Source organism: Aplysia californica, unplaced genomic scaffold, assembly GCF_000002075.1.
Source record: "Aplysia californica isolate F4 #8 unplaced genomic scaffold, AplCal3.0 scaffold00390, whole genome shotgun sequence".
NCBI lineage: Eukaryota > Metazoa > Mollusca > Gastropoda > Aplysiida > Aplysiidae > Aplysia > Aplysia californica.
Genome location: NW_004797660.1, coordinates 497,363 through 519,810, shown reverse-complemented (window position 1 = coordinate 519,810; position 22,448 = coordinate 497,363). Strand labels below are relative to the sequence as shown.

Sequence of the window (22,448 nt, the reverse complement as noted above, 5' to 3'; positions counted from 1 at the left end):
GCATTTATTATCAATTTCAAGTGAGTTTTTCACCTTTCTTCAATCTACAGTACAAAGTCACCTTAGGTGTGAACCATTTAAAGAAAACTCAGGTGCAGCTTCCTTTTGTTATTTCTTGAGCAGAATGCCTAACTTGACACACATGGACAACACCAAAGGCAGATTGCTGTCTTACAATTACAACGTTCCATCTGACATTTTTGGCCGTTTAAAGTTACATGTCCTAAGACTAAGACCATGAGGTCAGAAACCAAAACTAATGTTGTCTATCTGTTCTATCAAAATCGTAAAATTGTTCGGATTGTTCGGAATCGGAGTCGGTGTCGTTATCGAGTCATTCAAAGTTTCATTCGAAAAAGCTTGACATGTGAAACTCAAACTTTTTATAGTCAAATTTCTCAAAACTAGGTACTGAGCAGACAGAACTTTGTAATTCTAGGGTAGTTAAATGGTAAAAATTCGTGTAAAGTGCCTTTCTCAAGGACACAACGTCAGACCAGAGAGTTTAATGTAACACTACTGTAAACCCTCTCTGGTCAGACCGAGCTGAGTTCCAATCACATAATTCTACACTTAGTGTAGAATTCTGTGGTTCCAATATACCACAAACCCGCAATCTCACGATTAGAGTCGGGTAGCCTAGCCACTGGCCACTACCGACACCACAGGCTCAAGTGGAAGAAGGAATAAAATAAAAGGAGGCATGGAGGTTTCGGTAAAGCATATTATTATTACTCATTCATGGGTTAGGGTTTTATTCGATATGAAATTGGTCGCACCTCCTTCTGGTGTGCAGTGCAATAGTTCTAGTTACCCCCCTTCGTCCCATGTGGGTGGATACACGAGTACATGTGTATTTGGATTATAGTTGAGGTAAGATTCTACGTCCCCAGCAACACAGTTTATATCATAATTTAGGAGACATGCTTGGACCCTGAGCTTCTACCCAGACTGAGAGAGATGAAATAAAGCAACGAAGTGACCTAAATATTTTATAAAAATCCCCCCCTCCCCCAACACCGGAATCAAACTCTTGGTCTCTTGTGTGTAACGGCACAAAGCATTTCCTTTAGACCGGTAACTGAGTTCTGAGAGCCAAGAGAGTTGAATTGTAGTTAATGATCTTAGAACTATTTAAAACCTCTGTGATCGTAGTATAGTTGTACATGTAATATACCCTCCCTTCACCTTGCTATCTTTCAGATGGGCGATGTAGTGCCAGTCAGAGCCTGAGAGTAGACCCGCCACACCCGTGTGCAGGCAGCGCCTCCTGTAGGCGACCAACTGAGCCATTCAGCGGGAAAAGCGACATTTTCTGACCGCTGATCACACAGCGGCAATCACATTACTACAACTTCTACTTATCATGAACACTGTAAGTCCTGAGTCGATTCATCTTATCTCTTGTCATGATGTTTAAATAAATAACACACAGAGGCAACCACATTACTTCTACTAACCGTGTACATCCTAAGGTTAATATACATTTAGCCTCATCTCATGATGTTACTTTAACGAAAAACATAAAGAATGTTCTCCCAATGGCCAACTCTTCATACAAGACAAACCCTGCTTAACAAAATAAAAATGAAGAAATATGCAATGCTTTGATCACTTAAAACGACACCAGACCATTGTGAAGGAGGTGCTTGAAGTTGAAGGACGGATGTTGGGCAGGAGTGCCAGGGGTAGACAAAGAGTGGTATGGATGGACAACATTAAGACATGGACAGGCCTAGGTACAGCAGAATGAGCAACAGCAGCTCGCGACCGTGAGGACTGGAGGGTCATGACATGCCAACCTCTGAGTCATAGATGGCACCTCCAGGTATTCCAGGTAACGTCCAACCCTTTAGACAACTCAGTGGTACACTTCTGCTCACAACTGACAGCGAAGTCCACTGAATTCATTTACAGAGAAAATGATGACATCATGTTAACTACCTCGTACTAATGCTTCAACTCCAAGCCTGTCAATGACACAATTCACATCACGTAGGGAGAAAGGTAGCTTCCATCCCGTCTGTCAACGCGAGAAAGACATAGATACAGAGGAGACCTTTTAACTGAAATCTGAACGACTGCCGGATTTGGTTTTAGTAAAAGTTTTACGGCACTTGCAACACAACAAGGTCATATAAATAAGCGCCGAAGATTAGACGTGTTACAGGAGAGTGACAAACACAAAAAAGAGGAGGGGAGATAAGGGCGATAAATGTTTCATAGGAAAGAAGGAGCGAACCACACCAGAACAAATAAAAGGTGTCTCAAAAAGACCCACCTAAAGGGTAATAACTCGGTCATCTCTCCACTAATTTCAACAAAAATTCGAACAAATAAAATTCAACAATGAGGACGTCAAGCATGTAAATATGAAGAACATTATTCTACCTGTTCGAGAAATATCAAGATCAAGTTTGAAGAAATTTTAACCAAAATTAAGTAAAGCGCAAAACTTTACTTATTATAATAAGCGTTCAGCTACAGCGGCGTGATCGGCCCGGTCTGTTTTCAGAACAAGGACGGTAAAACCACAAGTCACCTCAGATTGATGTCTAAACGTGCCGAGAAAATTTTGGAGAAGTTTGAGGAGGAGAAGGTGTTATGCTGCACTGGCCTGGTTCCAGAGGGATGGGGCCATAATCAACACATCATGATCAAGAGTGGCCCTGATATGATTTCAAGAAAGGTTTGGGAACGCCTTATCAGCCGAAAATTTACAAATTATGAATGGTCACATTCCCCCTTACTTGAGCCCCTTAAAATTTCATCTCTGGGGTTTTTTGACTGGCAAAGTGTAGGGAAACAGTCCACAAACAATTGAACAGATGAAGTTCATGTCAAACAGGACGTCCAAAGAATCAACCCAGAAACATACCGCAGAGTTATTCAAAATCTCCAGTGGCATATATGAGTATACTCTTGGTGATTTAAATAATGAACACCTTCCTTGAGTTTATTTAGAAATATCAATTTTGTATTAATTTGTTCTTTAATGAACAAAGAGTAAGTATATGTATTTGAAATAGAACGGTATGAGTGATTATTAAGAATTTGCAAAGTTTTGCAGAAAAAAAATTGGATAATTTTTCTAAACGGATTGATTTTTTAAACAAAATGTAACGTCCCTGTGGTTGAATTTTATTTCTGCGAAGTTTGATTGAAATAGGTTTAATGCCGTTCTTGCCGTAGAGAATCTCTTTTAAGACACGCAGTACCAACCACCTACCTCCATATTTTCTTCAGTTTTGTGGGTTTATACTGTATGTAGTTTAGAAATAGAAAGGTTGCTCAAATAGGAGAAAAAAATCAGGGATTTTATTTTCCTTCGGTTTTTACCACTGTTTGCAGATTAACCATGTCCAGTTGAAGCAGACTCTATTGAATATGATACTGATACAATATCTTCTCCATATATAAGAATTGAACTCACACCCTTGTGTGCAAGGTGGAGATTTTAATCATGACACTACAGACACAGATTTTTAAAACGACCAGAAACAAACACCAAAGAGTAAACGAAAAAACCCACCAAATCTTGAAGCATCCATTTATTCCGCTTTCACGAAATAAACCATATAAAAGAAATATTTTCCATGAGCCAGTTACTGCAGCAACAAACAGTCCTACATGAAAAAATCAGTATGATGAAGTGTAAGCATGAACTTTGACGTATGGAGGAAACAAACAGATGCAACATCTCACATAGAGAAGAGGAGGGCATACATTATACAACATCAACACAGGTACCGTAAAAGTACAGCAAAGCACACCAAACCGCAACACTCATCACTTTACAACACCAAATCTCTTCAGCAAAGTCAGTGTTTGACAACCTGGGTTGTATCACTCACTAATGAACGATTAGGTCATTTTAGTGGGTGGTGGGGACCACCCAGGTACTCATAGGTATTTTTTGCCCTGCTTGGAAACACACTTAAGTGTGTGGTTTAAATATTTTAGCCTCTTTAAAAGAGGCAAAGTGGGCACTGGATAGAAAAGTTAAGCACAAAGCGAAATTCTTCGTACAAATTTGTTTCTATATAAAGCGTATTTGTTCCACACAAACCCAACCCAAGACGTGGATAACTCAAGTAAAATGTTGTGATGTCTTCAAATGAATGGAAGCAAAAATCTCTTCATCAAAGAACATGGTCTTTCTCAGAAATCATTTTCTTCATTGAACTGGGCCCGAAGTGGCTAAAACTAAAACTTTTGTACCTTAAAGAAAGTCTTCAAATGCCCTTTCAAAGAATGGTTTTACGTCGAGTTTAGATGTATGTTAGTTAAGCCTTGAAGTAAAAGATGTGTTGGTATGATACTTTTAATTTTAATACTATTATCTATTTGTGGTGGCCGAATTTTGCCATTCAAAAGGCATCGATTGACATGCGGTTTTCGCCAAAAGATTCTTTAAAATATTCTCCAGATCATGACGCCCTTGGTTTTTTTCAGTTTTGAGACAGTTTTGCTTCTAAAAGCTAAATTTCTTTATTTCGCCGATCGCTTTTGTAGGCTGACGCTTCTGTCTCTGCAATTTCAGAAAATCCGAAAGTGATATTTGGAGAGGCGCATTTTGTTTTGAGAGTATAGATCTAGACCTTCTAATTTTTTGCATCTCTCAAGATTTATTGCCCCATTCCAGTAGAGTGTAAATATAGTAGGCCAATGACTTTTAGTTGATATGAAATCATCGATCATTCCTTTCATTGAAAAGGGGGCCCAGCTCGTACTATCTACCAAGTAACAGCACAAACAGCTCAGGTCCACAGAAACCTCAAGCACATAAATATGAGCTCACTGCAGACACCCTGAACAATCGGAACATCCCCCCCCCCCATTTTTTATCGGTTTTCTTAGGCTACTTTACACCTTGCATCACCAAAACCAAGCATTCAGACCTTTGAGCCAGATAAATACTGGCAAACGCACAGTTGGCATCATACTGTACCGATATCATTCAGACTCCACTCTCACACTCATGTACCAAAGATCATTTTCAACTACAAAAAAAACTCTACAAACAAAATAAAAAAAGTTCAAAACAGTGAAAGTCTTGATTTTAGGCTCAAAGAATCTCAAATTCATCGACAAAATTCTAGTACTACAAAATAAAAAGGAGAATGAAAAAAAAAAACAAGGGTAAAAAAATAACATGCAGAGACCATGGCTATATTTGCCAATGCATAAAGCACATCTAGTCATAGGGAGCAAGTAGGAAACAGCTTTCATGTCAAAGTCCAAGCCAAAAAACACGTAAACACATTAAAGTCTAAAAAAACTGATGGACATCATAAGCTTGCTGACATCGCCAGAAAACACATCTTTAAAAAAACAACCAAGGGATATATGCTATTACATCAAAACAAAAAAATACTAACCAGACTTAAGAAAACAAAAAAAGCGAGTCTAATAGAAATAGAAAGGACACGTGTATATGCCATAAACAAAATTTTAGACGAAAGTGTTAGTCCAAATGCACTAGCAAGTCTTGGACATAATTTCATAAATAAAAACAAAAGTATAAGCTTATTATATATTAGGACATCACGACCTCAGTGCTTTCTGGTCGAATCTACATTTTTAACAACAGTGAAAACAGTTCATAACATTGTTCAAAGAGTGAGCTTGAAGACCGTTTCACATGGAGCTGTGTGCGGCGAGGGATCGATGACGGAAGAAGTTCGTCGGCTGAGTTTGGAAACTGCTGCTTTCTTTTATTTTAGATCACCAGCTGTTCGCGGTGTTTCAGCCTCCGCTTCCCGGAGCGAACATGGCTCAACAAAAAAGTTAAATATTGGATGGATCTGAAAAATAACCCCATTTTTTAAATCAGCACTTCAAAATCAATCTATTTGCTCGTGGGCACTCTCACTCTCATGTTTGCGATATTAAAAAAAACATATTCTATTCAGTTTTCTAAGATAATCTAGCCGGCTAGATCGAGAGGATTCGTAGACAAACACACATTCACACACATAGATGCAGACCTCATATATCGACACAGTAGGCCAAGCAGTGGTGATGGTGTGTTTTCCTGCTCCATTGCAAGTGGAGATTGATTGTAAATCATGACTCTAGCTGTTTGAGGTTCATTGATCACAATTTGTGTGCAAAATGAAGTTTTCAACTCCAATTTATGAAAAACTTATCAAACTCTTTTGGCAAAGTCCATCCCTGTATGATGCTGCCTTACTACAAAACAAGGACACTGCTGCACTTTCGCTCACAAACACCGCAATCATATGAACATTAAAGTGCGTGTAATTTCTGCAAACCTCCAAAGGGCCGTCACCGCACACCGCTACGTGTGAATCGGCCTTCAGAAGAAGTCACATTTTTCATGTTAAAAAAAAAGGGAGATACGACAAGAAGCACTGGGGCCGCAACATGCGAGTACTGGACACACAGTTTTTATTGCATGTTTTTTTGCCCTTTTCGTTTTGCATTTTGAATTCGCAATTTTGAGTTACTCAACGTCATGAGTTTCAATGCAGTATACAATAATTTAAAAGTAGTTTGAAGAAAACTAAATGAAAACAAAAGCAAAGTTTTTCATTGACAGACCAAAGGCTAAACAGGCCACAAGCATAAAGGTTCAGAAGTGAGGCTAGACCGATCAAACAAGGAATTACCATTTGTGCACCAGAACTATACTATAAAGTCACCAAAAAAATATATGCATAGAGGGGCAAGGTGAGAAATCAAAACACATACACAAAGAAGCTGAGACTTGAATAATTTTTAATTCCGTGTTCTTTGTTTGATAATATTTTGCTCTAGAGGTTCTGAAAAAAAAAATTTCTGCATGAATACCAGTGATGAGCACCGGCCAGTTGGAATGTAGGGCTTGTCCACTGGGCTGCAAGCGGAAATAAACTATCACCCTTTGCCTCAAATGTAATCAAATCATTCTCCAACCTTTTCTTTTCACATGACAGACTATTGCATGCACACATATATTCAAGGTACATGTGTAACCTTATCTAGTGCACACACGCAAAACAGCAGACGTATAATATGAACATGACATTGGCATATGCATTACTCTTGTGTATACATGCAAAGTCTCAGCCAGGTTAATTCATATCGGAAAAACAAAACCCAAACTATGTTGCACAGACCACATTAAAATCTCAACAAACAGGTAAAATAGGCTAAAGTGCCCCATACACGCTCAAATTTGTCTGTCAATCATTTTTGATCAAATGTTTTTGACAGTTTGACTTACATGCTCAAATTTTTTTGAGTCAAACATTAGTTTGTGCCAAGAGTTTGTAATGGAAGGACCAACAGCATTGGCTCTTGCTTTAGCCTAGCGAAGAAAAACAAAAAAGAAAAAGTGGGACAAAAATCCAACCAAATATTTGGCCATTTTAAATTATTAGATGAGTTGCGATGTACTGAGCCAAATGATTTCAGAAACTTTTTGTGGATGGAGGCAGTTTTGTTTGATGAGCTTTTCGAACTTGTGAGACCTTTTATAAGTAAACAAGATACAGTAATGCGTAGTGCCATATCAGACAGACTTCGATTTTTGCCGGTGTTTGTTGACTACGCAGGAATATAAGACCATCAAAAAACCATAATGAAGGCCTGCAGATATCTGCACCGGCCCCAGACTTTAGAGAATCATCCAATTTCTTCAACTTCCTTCGAAAACTCGTCCGCATTGAATTAATTTTCTTTTTCAGTTCTTCTTTTGTGGCATCCGCACTCCAGTCCCTGTATTTCAGCAGCAGAGCAGGGCTGGATCCTGCTCGCCAAATTTGAGAGTGGCGATTCGCGATTCAATCGGCTTCAAAGAATCGAGAGTACGGAAGCACTCGTGGAACTGTGGCGGAACACTGACTGAAACGGAACAGTGTCATATCAACGCCACTTGGCGAGCGCGAGTCCCACTCTTGCTGTTCCGCCATCCTCTCCGCCCCACACCCTTTGTTGCGCTGCTGTATCAACTGACCTCAATTGTGACCCCCATAAATTCACCCCCCCCCCCATCCCCATGATTCGCTAAAACCATGGCTCCATAAAATTCCTTCTGTCTATTGGTTGGACCCCGTTCATTTTGTTTTAATAGGGGGGTTGGACTATACCATCTTTTGTAAAATAAGGGGAGCTGTGCTCAGTGTTCCGTTCCCTTCTTGCGCTCGTGACTCGACTCAGCAGTAGGTTAAACAAGCCACAGGGTGGTGACAGCGACAGGGGAGTAAATCATGAATCGTTTGGCGATACTGTTCCGCGTTCCGCTGAAGTGAATCGTGAAACGCGCTCCGCAGGCAAGAGTGGCGATTCAGTTCCGTTCTCGCGCTCAGCCCTACAGCAGAGTCATATGCAGCTTCTTTTTTTTAATAAATCTCAGTCACTGATTCAGGCAAACTCTGGTACACTTCAATCAGCTCCAGAATATTTTTTTCATCCTTTGATGGTGCCATGATGATATAAAGAGTAAATCTTTTCTATCCGGCAGCAACTGAAAAAATAACGTTTGCACTAACAAATTTCATGAAGCCCACAAACGATCAAATAGTTTGACGATTTGACCAAAAATATCAACTGAAAACAGATCCGCCAAATATTTGATATTAAATTATTTAGACCAGGCAGTTATTTTGCCCATACACGATCAAAAAACTGTCAAAAAATTGGTGTCAAACGTATTATCTGATCAAACCATCAAACAAATTTTAGCGTGCATGGGGCACTTAAAATACACCCAGACAAACAATGATCATGACCATGCCAAGCCATCTTCCTTTCATACAACCAGCTTACGCCAAATCCTCAGAATCTTCTGGCCCGACAAGATATCCAACGCAGATCTGTTACGTAAATGTAGGCAAGAGGACATGACAACCATAATAAAAAGAAGGTGGAGAGGATTGGACATGTTCTGAGAAGAGAACCAGACTCTATTGTGAAGACTGCCCTACACTGGACACCCGAAGGACGTCACAAAAGGGGCAGACCCAAAATGACCTGGAGACGCACAGTAGAGTCTGAAATGAAGTCCTAGAATAAATCCTGGGGAACGCTGACCAAGATGCCCCAAAACAGACAGGGCTGGAGATCCCTTGCTGCCCTAAACGCCAGATAGATGGCGTAATGGGTAGTAAGTAAGTAGACGAACAATTCAAAACTCAACATCAACACACAGAATTCACGTCATAAAAATGGTTTGCATGTTTCCCTTGTACACACATATAATAAATACAGACACACACAGACATTCAGACATTGATGCATATTTAAAAAAGAACAGTTCAAAATCTGCACACAGGGTACATACATAAAAAAGATGAAAAAAGCTCGTCTAAACCAGGCGTAACGGTGTAAGTGAAAACCGGTCTGAGCAGCCGCACCGTTGCTCTAGAGTCGACTTTGAGGTACCCATGGCTCGTGGAAAAAATTGCCTGGTAACGGCGTGCAGTGGGTTGAGTGGAAGTTCTCCATGTGAACGGTGACCTTTGGGTTAGAGAAAAAAATATAAAAATTTATTGATCCACAAGGGTAATTTTGGGTTGAAAGACTCAGCATGACTAACACAGAAATATGCACAACTCAGTAACACAAGTGTACCCAAACAATGTGTACATTGGCTCTCTCTCTCCTCTCTCTCTCTCCCCTGTCTCTCTCCTCTCTCTCTCTCACACACACACACACACACACACACACATATACACACACACACACACACACACACACACACACACACACACACAAAGACCTAAGGAATAGTTTTATTTCACAGCCGGTCGGCAAAGAAAAACCCCAACAAACAAAACAAAAAATCACTCTGTGAAGCCAAGAAGCTGAATAAGACGGGAGTAACCGTCGGTGGCCTAATGGTTAGGCTAGCAGACTTTTAATCGTGAGGTTGCGGGTTCGAGCCGCGGGCCCGACATTGTGTCCCTGGGAAAGGCACTTTACACCAATTTTCTTCACTTCACCCAGGTGGGAATGGGTGCCTGGCCATAGACAGTCAAAGATCTTGTCAGTATGTTAGTGTTTTAGCGCATATAAATGGCTGCTAGCACTGTATGCTTCCCAGGAAGTTGAGGTTGTTTCAGAACGCTCTCAGGTCTGCTGGGGTAACAGTATACATTGTGAAGCGCATAGAGCTTGCTGTTGAGCGGGGATTGCGCTATACAAATGCTATCTATAATTATTAATCAGCAGAAGAGGTTAAAGGAGCAGAATTAACAATGAACATGTTTAGTTTTAGAAAAGAGTTTTTACTGCACTTCCAATGCAAATGTTATGTAAATTCTGAAGGAGTAAGATACGGAGAAAAGGAGATTATATAAGGATGACAGATGTTCTACAGGAAAGAAGGAGCAAACCACACCAAAGTGCCCGCCGACCACCCAGCAGTGTAAGTCAAAGTGTGTGGGTGAATGTGTGTGTGTGTGTGTGTGTGTGTGTGTGTGTGAGAGAGAGAGAGTGTGTTGTGTGTGTGTGAGAGAGAGAGAGTGTTGTGTGAGTGAGAGAGAGTGTGTTGTGTGAGTGTGTGTGTGAGAGAGAGAGAGTGTGCGTGTCTGTGTGAGAGAGTGAGTGTTTGTGTGAGTGAGTGAAAGACTGCGCAGGTGGACATGGTGTTGGTTGACTCAATGGTTCTCAAATAAGAAAGAGATCTGAGTTAGAAAGAATGAGTGAGAGTGTAGAGTAATCATGAGCATATTTATATTATGTGTGAGCTCTTCCCTACTAAACATGAGCTTCTCTGAATACCCAGTGCTATCTTTTTGTTCAGATTCATATATACCACCATCTATTCAATTTTTAAAGCATATTTCATTAAATTTAGTCATATATATCTCTATTTGATATGGTTTGATACACTTAACAGGTTTTCCTTCATGAAGAGACAAAGGCAACATTTTGACACAATTAGATTAAATCCTCTAAAATTAAGGGGGTGTAGGTAGCTAGGGTCAACACCCAAAGGCTATAGTCCTTAGTCTAAGGCTCGCCTCACATAGAAGTGACTTTTCACGCGTCACGTTCTATTACAGACATGCAACATCACACGCCTTGTTTTATCTCATCACATAGAATCTTGGTTTCGTCATCCATTAGTGTCCTCATTGTCTGTGCATGCTTGTTTCTTTTTTCTGCTTGCATACTTTTTCAACAGTTTACTACGGCTGGGCTTAGCACACATCTACTCTACTAGAGCTGTACTCAACTCAGGAGGTGACAAAGACACGTCTCAAAAAGAATCAGCATGCACATTCCTCCCCTGATGTGAACACACGCTTTACAAAGTGACTAGTGTGAGGCAACTGCTATGTGAGGATTGCGGTTAAAATTATACTGAACACTTTTGCTTACACAAGTGACCTGTGTGTATTCACCCGCGTGACGTGTCGAGTGACGCTCTATGTGAGGCTGGCCTTACGCTTGCTTTTCAGCATCAAAAGGGGTGACATAGTACAAAACAAAGTTACCAAGCAAAAAATTCAAGACTTTAGCCATTATAATCTCGAGCCATCAAAAATAAAGGATTGATTCAGCATTTTTAAAACTGATTTTATCTTATGTCAATCACCAACATAGAAGCCTAATATTTGGCATGGTGATTACTGTTGGTAGGTACAATGACCGTACAGAACCAAATTTGAACTTTCTGTACTAACTTGTGAGCTTTACAGTAGGTACTTCTTATGCACTATATTTAGGTCTCCAATATTTTCAGATTTTGTAAAATAAAAAAGGCCTAAAACTCCAAATGCGTACCCGGGTACCATAAACAGCAAAAATGCTTCTGAGAGGTCAAAGATAAATATGTGTGTATAAAAGATTGTGTGCAATTTTGAATAAATTCTAAAAGTAACTTTCTAAGACCTACTCGAAATAGTGTTGCAACCTGGTCAGATTAACAATTCTGAGAAAACTGCAAAGAGAGATAATTTTTTGGTGGAGATTTTCCTATATAAATAGACTATTGCTACCTCCCTCAAATGCATTTTCCAGCTATCTATAAGTTTGATAAAGAAATTAGGCTTCTAAAGATGGATTCTTGATATTGATATCTATAAAGATATTCCAAAATCCGAAAAAAAAAAAAAAAATTTCAGTATTATAAATACTTTACTGATCTGAGCAGGGGGCCCCCCTAAAATATGTTTGCAAAAGTTGTTATCAGCTTTTTAGTGTTTGAGTGCATGTAATCTGCAGCTTGCACTGTATGCTTCCAAGGAAGCTGAGAATGTCCCAGAGTGTTTTAGTGTCTGCTGGGGTAACAAGTAACAGTCGTTGTAAAGCATATAGAGCATGACACAGTAGAGCTTGGATATGTGCTGTATAAAAGCAATTATTATTTTAATCTAATATTTATTTTATATTTTCTAGATCACGATTTGACATGTTTGGTGAAAACAATTAATCAGGAGGGCAGTACCCATTCTGGGTCAGATTTTTTGTTAGCATGCAGAATGTGACAGCCTCTCTTTTATCTTAAGTTTTTACTGCATTTGCAACACAACATAAATAAGTAAGTAGCCTCCAAAGATTAGAGGTTACAAGAGGGTAACAAGCAAAAAAATGAAGGAGGAGAGATAAGGATGACAGATGTTTGATAGGACAGAAGGAGCAAACCACACCAGAGCCAACCATTCACTGACAGCCTCTCATGGACTTCTGTGCCAAATTTGATGAAGAAAAGTAAAAGTGCACTGGCCAACCCCATCTCTCAAATGTATCAAACCATATCAAAAAGGGATTTCATAAATCTTTCTCTGAAGTGTGCTCTGGGAATACAGTTGATCTGTCAACCGAAGGTTCCACTTAAAATTTTTTTTAAAAACCATCGAATACCCACACTGTTGTTCGAGACCCGAAAAGAACCACTTCTCTCTAAAATGGTCTTCAACCAACAGTAACACAAAAGGCATTTGCTCGATTAAAAAGTCATCCTAAGCAGAGCTGAGATTCACAACTTACCAGGTACAGTGCTAGCTTGATCTTCAAACCTTCATCTCCCTTCACATCTAGAGAAAAGAAAGAACGGTAATAAAAGTCATCAACACAGATTAATTCCGTCAGGAGTTGTGCTTCTTTTACCCCGCATACACTCTCAACCCATTCAAAAGAATTCCCTCCGTCCCCCCTCACCTTTCAACATGTCCTTACTGGACACAGATCAGTTACACAGCACATGTGAAAGCCAGGGTCCATGTGTCTCATTTGTTGGTTTCAGTAATCGTTTCTCTCTGCTTATTCTCCTCTCCCCCTCCATCTCCTTTTCTCTTGTTGTCTCCCTCTCTCTTATTTTGTGCATTGGGTATAAGCAAGATGATTAGTGACCCCATTCAAATTACCATTGGGTCAGACATGTTTTTGACCACAGAGTTGGAACACACATATCCCCCCCCCCCCCTCCCAAACCCCTCTCAAAGAGTAATTAATAAAATTGCCTTGCCAGCACAAACCTGGAACACACCTGACACTTTATCATGAAAGAAAATCCCCTTCCCTCAAAAACAATAAACTCCACTATCTAGTGATTCGTTTTAGAAAGCGTTTTACAGCACTTGCAACACAATTAAGTCATATAAGTGCCGAAAATTAGAGGTGTAACAAGCACAAAAAAAGGAGAGACAAGGACGATAGACATTTGAACAACCACAGCACCCGCCGCCAACCACCCACCCACTCTCTAACAACTGAGAGTTCAATGATCTAATCACAAAAAGATGCCAGGCTTCTAAGAGTCTATTCTTCTTACCAAGAGCCATGGGGAAATTGGTCCCGCTCTCGGCAACGTGCTGAGAAAACACTTTATGGCACTCCTCTGGGACGACAAGCCTCTCTTGTAGCATCTCGGCTGAAAGAGGAATAATGTGGAAAGTCAAACCAAAGGATGATGAAAAATCACCACTACTCCATACAATCCATGAACTTTAAAAAAAAAAACTGAAAGTGGCTATTCTCACCCGCCCGGAAGTTCTCGCAAGATCAACTCCTCCCCTCCTCTCTCTCTCTCTGTCTCTTTCTGAATACTGTCTATCGGTGTGGACGATCAAATTGACCAAAACAAAGTTAAAAAATGATGTTAAAACACAAAAGTAAATTAATTTGGTTGTCTACAAAGATGCTACGGCTATTTAACTTTTCGAATCGAGCCGAACTACGCGGGTCACCATTTTGTTTTGCCCGGAAATTCTCGCGCTACTCCTCTCTCTCTTTCTCTCTCTCTCCACTGCCCACAGACAAAATTGTACGCTTTTAGTAGGCTACAGTTGTAATGGAACGTTTGTTCACGGCACAGAATTTTACAATTTTTCTGTTATCACAGTGTAGAATTCTATGGTTTAGGGTGAACGCAAAATTTGTTGGCCTAGATCTAGGCTATAACGGTGAACGCGCACCGGGTGAGAATAGCTACAAGACTCGCCTGCACTATTCTCACTCCGGGTGAGAATAGAGGTGGCCTAAAAAACAAACTCTGTTTTCATATATTCGTTCAATAAGACAATAACAATAATGATAACAATTGCATAATAATAATAATAATAATAATATGTCGTCTGTACCGATGATTGTCTTACCGATGATTGTCTTGCACAGGTGTCCGTTAGAGCAGTTTCAACTGTATTTGGTCAATATGACTCTGTACCAAGGGGATCCAGCTAAGGGAAGTGTACTTTTGCTATTTTGCTATACAGAAGAATCAATCTGCTTTAATAGAAATCTGCTGGACCACCAGACTTTCTCCGATTTAACAGGGTTTTTGGTTCAGAGAGGTAGCTCAAATAGAAGTTAAAAAAAAAAAAAGAAAGAAAAAAGTAAAACCATAAATCCACTGCTGTTTTCGGATAAAACTGTTGGGTTCTAGTCAACACCACTGTATACCTGCCAGACCGTGACTCACCCTGTCGATAGGTCTCGGCCGCCAGGAACTCATTGATCATAGGTAGAGTGGTGCTGTCCACTAGTGAGGGGTATCTGGGATATACACAGGGAGGTGTCAGGTGAGGGACAGAGAAACAGTGAGGATGGGGAGAAGGAGAAGAGAAGACGGGGCAAAAAGGCAAAAATTGGGGGGTGGGGGAAAGGAGAAGGTAGAATGACAGAGTAAAAGCATTGCGTAGAAAAGAAAGACAAAGGAACAGTGAGAACGATGAAAAGGAAGAGGTTGAAAGAAAGAGAAATGAGGAGTGAGAGGGAGGGAAGGTGTGTGTGTTAGAGAGAGAGAGAGAGAGAGAAAGAGAGAGAGAGAGAGGAAACATCTGTTAATGCGAGTGTGTAAGAGGTCACGAAGCGGTGGAATCAGGCACTCGTCAATTTTTCGGAATAAGGGCTTATTGGTATCATCTTAAAGCTTTTAAAGCCTGTTCATTTGCCTTCCTCTTGAAGAAAAAAAAATCCATTTATGTTAAATAGAAGTCGAAATATTTGTGATTGAAGGAGGTCAGGGTCGCCTGGTTTCAGAGGTAAAATTAGCCAGAAAATGGCCGCCAAACTGTTCCCGTGGTTTTATGCACCCTGCATAATTTGGCAAATTTTGATCATTTTTTGCAAAATTTCTGATTATTTTCCTTTATCATTCTTTGTTAAAATTAACAAAATCGCATAATTTCACATTTTTGGGCTCAGTTTGCATAATTTCAAAATTTTTCTGGCATAAAACGACGGGGACAGGCCAAAGTTTGGTAACTTCCATAGCCTGGGAATCCTTGGAAACTTGAAAATTTACATTACTTTGTGCCTTTAATCAATATGTTCCAGTAAAACTCACACAGAAATGTGTTTTTAAAAGGACATAAAAGGTGTTGAGCCAAAAGAAGAAAATTAGAGAAAAAATAACTGCCCATCGGCCAAAAAAGTGCTGATTTCTTTGATTTCATTATTTTGACCAGCGCCTGATTTCATCAAGACGCCTCACATAATATATGCATTTTGTCTCAGGAGCTAGTCAAAGCACATTATCAACTTCCAAAAGGAGGGGGAGAAGAGGATAGAATGAATTATGGAGCTGAGAAAAGAACAGTAGAGTGGGAGAATGAGAGGAAGAATAATGGATGTGAGAGAATGGAAAAAATAAACCAAAGTAAACCTTTAAAGTACAGAAGTCACTCACCGATGCTGCAGAAGTTTGAGGAGTAAGAAGTTGCCCCTGTTGGACCCGATCACCGGCTCACTGTTGGGTGGGGCCCTGAGAGAACATTGTAAAAGTCCAGTTGCCATTGTTCTCAAAGGCTGAACCGTATAATTGCAGAAAGTATAAAGGTACTTACATTGGAAGAGCATGGAGAGAGGGAAAGAGAGAGGGAGGGAAAAGAAGGAAGGGGGGGGGGAGAAGAGAGGGGAGAGAGAAAGAGAAGGAGGAAAGGGGAAAGGAAGGGCGGGAGAGCGAGAGAGACATATAGACAAACCCTTTGACCTAAAATACCCCACTAATGTTTGAATATAGTTCTTTAGCACCATAGCAAAATTGCAAGATCCCAAAGCAGGCGAGTAAATTTACATTTGAGTGGAATTTCATAACCTATTGATTCGGTTTTTGTGACTTTTTAAAGCTCTGGTCTGTGTTCAGTTGTTTATGTCCCTGGCATCATTCTGTTTCACATTCTTTATAAAGCATGAGCAAGACAGTTTCAGTTATTTGGTAAGAATTCAACGCACTAGCTACACAATAAGATCATATAAGTTACAAAGATTAGAGGTGTTACAAGAGAGTAACATACAAAGAAAACGAAAAGGAGAGATAAGGACAATAGATATTTGATTTGATAGGAAATAAGAAGCTTACCACACCAGAGCACCCACCAGCCACCCACTGACCAAGACAAAGTTGGCTATAAGTAGAGAGGGAATGCACATAAATTATACTGCTGTAATGAAATAGAAAACTGCATCTCCCCTCGACGCTTAACGGCAACAGAGGATGAAAAAGTAAAAAAAATAAAAGTAATGAAATACTTACTCAGTAGAGATGATTTCGTCCTTGGTCCTTCTCACCAACAGCACTGGACCTTTGTAACTAGAGAAGAAGACAAACATAAAGTAAAGTGCGACTTTTATAACAAAAAAACAAATGCAAAATTAATCCGTCCAAGACAAACATACTGTGATTAATAGTACGAGGGCATTCAAAAAGTTCTGCCTCCAAGTTCATAATTTCTTTATTACTGATGCTACATACAAAAGTTATACACCAAAAGAAAGCTTAGGATGTCTGCTACATGACAGTACCTTTACTTTTCAATATAGTCGCCTTCTTTGCCGATGCAGATCCGCCAACGTTGAAAAAGTTGCTGCATGCCATTGGCGAAAAGTTCATGTGGTTTTCCTCTGAACCAGCGACGCACACCTTCCTGAACTTCGTCATCTGCATAACGTTTTCCTTTGAAGTACTCCTTCAACTAAGGAAAAAGATTAAAGTCAGATGGAGCAACGTCTGGACTGTACGATGAGTGCGGTAAGTTCTCTTGAAATCTGAGACTTTTCAAGGCATCTTGAGTTTGTCGACTCATGTGTAGATGAGCGTTGTCGTGGTGCAAAATTGCATTTTTTCTGGGCCGAACTCGTGACAGCTGTGCTTTAAGTTTTCTCAGGGTCTCTATCGTTCAGAGTTGATAGTGGAACCCTGTTAAAAAATTCCGCATGAATAAGACCATCGCAGTCCCAAAGCACTGTCAAAAGCACCTTCTTTGCAGATGAAACAACTTTGAACTTCTTAGGGCCAGGTGAGCCAGTGTGCCTGTATTCTTTCAATTGTCTTTTGTTCTCTGGGTCATAATGGTGCACACAAGTCTCGTCTCCTGTGACTATAGGGCGTAAGAAAGCTTCACTTTCATCAGTATAACGAGCCAAGAGTTCATCACTAACTTTACTTTGGTTCAATTTCAGCTCGGATGACAACATGTGGGGAACCCACTGTGAACACACTTTCCTGTAACCCAACACATCAAGGATAATATACTGAGCACTCCTTACAGAAATCCCTAGCATTTCACTGATATCTCTTACTTTGATCCGCCAGTTTGCTTGGACGATCTCATCCACTCTCTCCTGGAGTTGAACATCACTGGCAGAGTTGGGACGACCACAACCAGCTTGGTCATGCAAATCTGTCTCGGCTGGACTGGTTTCAGCGAACTCCTTTTCCCATCTTCAAACAGTACTAACATCTTACACATGATACTTCATTCGCCTATGAATATCAATGGGTGCTGCTCCCTCTGCAGTAAGGAACTCAATAACAGCTCTTTGCTTTAAGCACACATTCATAGGTTTGCTGGACGCCATTCTTCGGCGACAATGTACCAAAGCTTCTATGATATAAACAGCAAAAGCATAAAGGTGAGACATCATAGCATAATTCTGTTTTTTGGGTTTGAGAGTATAAATATCGAAAGTCAATTGTGTACAAATTTCATGAAGATATCTTGAATAGTCATTGGAGACGAGGCAAAACTTTTTGAACGACCCTGGTATTTATGACAAAATGAAATAGCCTTATTTTATTAAAACCAACAGAAAGAGTACAATTTCTTTGAAAAACTACCAGATTAATTAATCAGTAATGCTAATGACAAAAAGTCAAAAAGGAGGAAAATCATCGGGAAGAAGCCTGAATGAAGTGAGCATGGAAACAGCATGCAAATGAACGAGAATCGAGAATAAAGAAAGCCATCCAAAACGAAAACAAAAAAATCAAATTATTGTGATGCACAATTTAAATGCGGCACACGACAGCACGTGAGATGGCGATGATCATTTTGCAGAACTGAGAATTTGCGCTTGTCGAAGTACATTTTCGCATACTTCGGCGTCCCGACTTTCGTTAGACTCGGGAGGACGCCAGATAGCGGAGAAATTTCACCAGAAGGGTCAAAAACCCGGAATTCCTCGGATCCGAGGGAAATTAGCATCACTGATTAATGTACACTTTTCCGTCAATTTTAATAAAACAATACAACGGTCACACAACCAACCACAACCAAACCAAACAAGTGACACTTAACATTGTTTGAGGAAATGGTATATTTAGTACACCACTAGTATTTGGTAGTATATTTAAATGAAGAAATGTGGACATTGCTGAGAATGTTTCAGAGAATTCTTCTAGGGCAGTCAGGACATTGATAAAAGAAAGACAACACAGGGCCTACTTTAGAGTATGGATAAGTGCTATACATATTAGCAATGCAGTATTTCATTATGTAGATGTTTTTTAAACCCCCATAGACACAATTTCGATCATTTGAAAGGCAGGCTTTGACCCTATTTGTCAGGCCTAACCCAGGCTCGGAGGGGAATACTGTCCAAGAAAAAAGGTTGAGATACTGATCAAATTCCTCCTCAAACACGCAAGAATCATTAACAGCTACAATACACAAATAAAATGTTACAAACTCCTTCTGATAGCTGATCTACAACATTAAGATGAATGTATATCTTCTGCATGTGACAGACGTTGGTTCACTATATCATTAAGAGTTATTATACACAAATGTAAGGGTGCTGACAAAATGATTTACTTCTCAAAATCTGGGGATAGAGATCAGATATGACTACAAATAACCACATGGTAAAATTTGCAGAGTTTCAACTGATGCCATTTTCTTTAAGTAAAACAAGTTTTTTATCATTTCAAACTAATAATGTGTGCAAAGAACCTATAAACTCATCTATGATCGTAGGGCTGAAATCTGAAAAGTAACTCATTTTGTCAGCACACCTCACAAATAAAACGTTACAAACTCACTCTAATAGCTGTTCTGCAACATTTAGATCCATGTATGTCCTTAGACTAAGGCCAACCAAGCTTTCTGTGGGACAAATACAAAAAGATAATGATGCCAATGACAGATCACTACCCTAGAATTACAATGTTCTATCTGCTCAGTACCTAGTTTTGAGAAATTTGACGCGAAAAATTTCATTTCACAATATATCAGGCTCTTTCTAATGCTATTCTTTGAAATTCTTGATAAGGACTCAGAAAAATCTTGCAATTTTTATAGAGCAGATAAAACATTTGTTTTCTAACCTCATGGCCTCAGTAACTCAAAATGGCCAAAAATGTCAGAAAAATGTAGTTCTCAGGTAGCGATATACCAGCAATGCCTACAACAGCTCACCATGTGTGAACATCTCTGTCAAAGTTCTCAAGAAACCTAATAAGGCACTTAATTGGAGGGGAGGGGGGGGGTGTTTGCTGCAAAAAAAGTAGTGATTTAGATTCCTCATTCAGTCGGTTTGAGCTTGACAGCCTCATTTTGCTCAGTTCACTCTGCTAGAAAATACAACTTAGTAATCGGTAGAGTCGGAATGAGTATTAACTCTAGTCCTGCGGGGTTAACCGGAAGAGGGCTCTTATCGATCGATGACCCACTTACGTCGCCTGCGAGCTTGTGCCGCTGGGCGCCGGGGTCAGACACTGGTCACGCGAGCGTGCCACGGCAGGTCAGGGAAACACCTCATCTTTTACAGCAAACTGATACGATCAATGAATAAGTGTTACGATCACACGAATAATCCCATTATCTCCTCGTCGGTTGATCAGAGACGCTGAGATTGGAAGTTACACCAAATCGAATAACTTTTCCAGAGTTTTCCAGATTTCACACCTATTATGAATGAACTTGCGAACAGCTGCTTATCAGCTATCGTTCGAAAGAGGAAATAAATGGGATAATTTCCTAATATTCTTTTATTCAGTTGCTCTCCAATTTCTCCCTCTGGTAGGACAATGGTTAAAAAACCACCAAATATGATTATTTACATCAGGAAACAACGTTTTGTTTAAGAATTAGATCGTTAGAAAAGTGAGGAAAGGTGTTTGCATTGAAAGATGAAATTCTTATTTCCTGAATATCCTTTCGAGTCCCTCAAGTGTCTAACTGGGTCAAAATGCTCATATTTCATTGGATGAACGTCTCAACCGACGCTCTGTTATCTCTACCAACGCCTCACGTTGCAAAACAATGCAGTAAGTTCCAGATGGACACACAGGCACAAGCAGATTGACGCACACACATTTCATCACACAGATGCAGACCCCGCACTAAACGAAATGCGTTGCCCGCGCGGGACGACGACTGATTAGGGACCAGCTGTGGAGCGCCGCGCGGGATTGCACTTATCGGGCAAACATTTATCAGGGACCAGAATTTTAAGGGTTAAAGGTGTGCACTAAACAAGATTGTAACACTGTATATCCATCTCCAGCTAAAATGGTAATTTGGATTCAACAGACCAGCCAGTGGGAATTCATTTTAAGTTGAGAAGGCCTTAAGGGGATATGCATCTAAAAGAAAAGCTCTTCAATTTGAACAACTTAAAGTCTGAGCTAAGGAGAAGTAAATTTACATAACATAAATATCCATTTCTAAGATCAGGGGGAAAACAGGCTAACAGTAGCAACAGAGGGATAGTGAAAGCACACGGCCTACCAGTGATACCTTCCCAATCACTCCCTTTAAACCTGTGGTATTTGTTTTCGTAACAGTTTTATGGCGCTTGCAACACAATAAGACAATGTAAGTGGCAAAGATAAGAGGTGATACAAGAGAGTAACATACATAAAAAAAGAAGGGGAGATGAGGACGATAAATGCAGATAGGAAAGAGGGATCAAACCACACCATAGCATCCGCCCACTACCCACATACTATATCAGAACAAGGGCATTCGCCAACCACTCACAAGTTGCAGTCTATGGAGAGTCCGGTAAAACTGAACTGTAACAGAAACATTTGCAAGAAATAGAAGAACATGGCCACATCAGAGCATCCACCAATAAAAAGTATTCTACTCACTCCATGACTCCGGCATTTTGGCAATAGCCAGTGGAACAATATCATCAAATGTCGCATCAAGGATCTGGCAGAGAAAGGTATAATAAAATTACATTCTTTGAAACATGTTTTTTTTCATTTTAGTTAGCCCCCTTATTTTTCACCATGTTGCATCTGTATTGTTTTCCAACTTCATTTAGTGAGAGTTTTACGGCACTGGCAACACAATAAGGTCAAACAAGTGCAAAAGATTAGAGGAGCTACAAGAGAATGACCAGTATAAAAAAGGAGAGATAAGGAATACAGATGTTTGATAGGAAAAAAGGAACAAACCACATCAGAGCACCAATTAACCACCCATGAACTTCAGGTTCATTCCATTTGTGGACTTACCTCCAATTAGAGATTACAATTATTGTCACTTTGTGTATTAAGGATAGTGAAATTCTGGCAGTATAAAAATTTACCCAGTAGAGGTACAGGGCAAAACAAATGATCACATACATATAGCCTTGCAAAAACTTATAATGGGTCTGTGATTTCGACTGCAAGAAATTCCATAGACTCCCTTTTTAGCCAGGACTCAACATTGGGGTAGTAGTCTCTGAGGGACATTTTATAGAACTTCTGAACGACTTCATGATATCATCACTTTTTTGAACGACCCTGGTATTTATGACAAAATGAAATAGCCTTA

At 39.9% G+C, this 22,448-nt stretch overlaps 1 protein-coding gene across 1 annotated transcript in view; it reads right to left on the bottom strand.

Annotated features, from left to right (window-relative positions):
* Positions 1-8,971: 8,971 nt before the first annotated feature.
* LOC101857737 (phosphatidylserine lipase ABHD16A) overlaps positions 8,972-22,448 on the bottom strand; it is a 42,319-nt gene continuing 28,842 nt past the window's right edge. Inside the window, exons 13-20 of the mRNA XM_005103807.3 lie at positions 21,773-21,836; positions 19,718-19,781; positions 16,931-16,987; positions 16,085-16,159; positions 14,876-14,949; positions 13,730-13,828; positions 12,946-12,992; positions 8,972-9,465 (exon numbers count right to left, since the gene is read on the bottom strand). Of these exons, the coding sequence (XP_005103864.1) occupies positions 9,370-9,465; positions 12,946-12,992; positions 13,730-13,828; positions 14,876-14,949; positions 16,085-16,159; positions 16,931-16,987; positions 19,718-19,781; positions 21,773-21,836 (576 nt within the window). The 3' untranslated portion in view covers positions 8,972-9,369. The remainder of the gene's footprint in view (positions 9,466-12,945; positions 12,993-13,729; positions 13,829-14,875; positions 14,950-16,084; positions 16,160-16,930; positions 16,988-19,717; positions 19,782-21,772; positions 21,837-22,448) is intronic.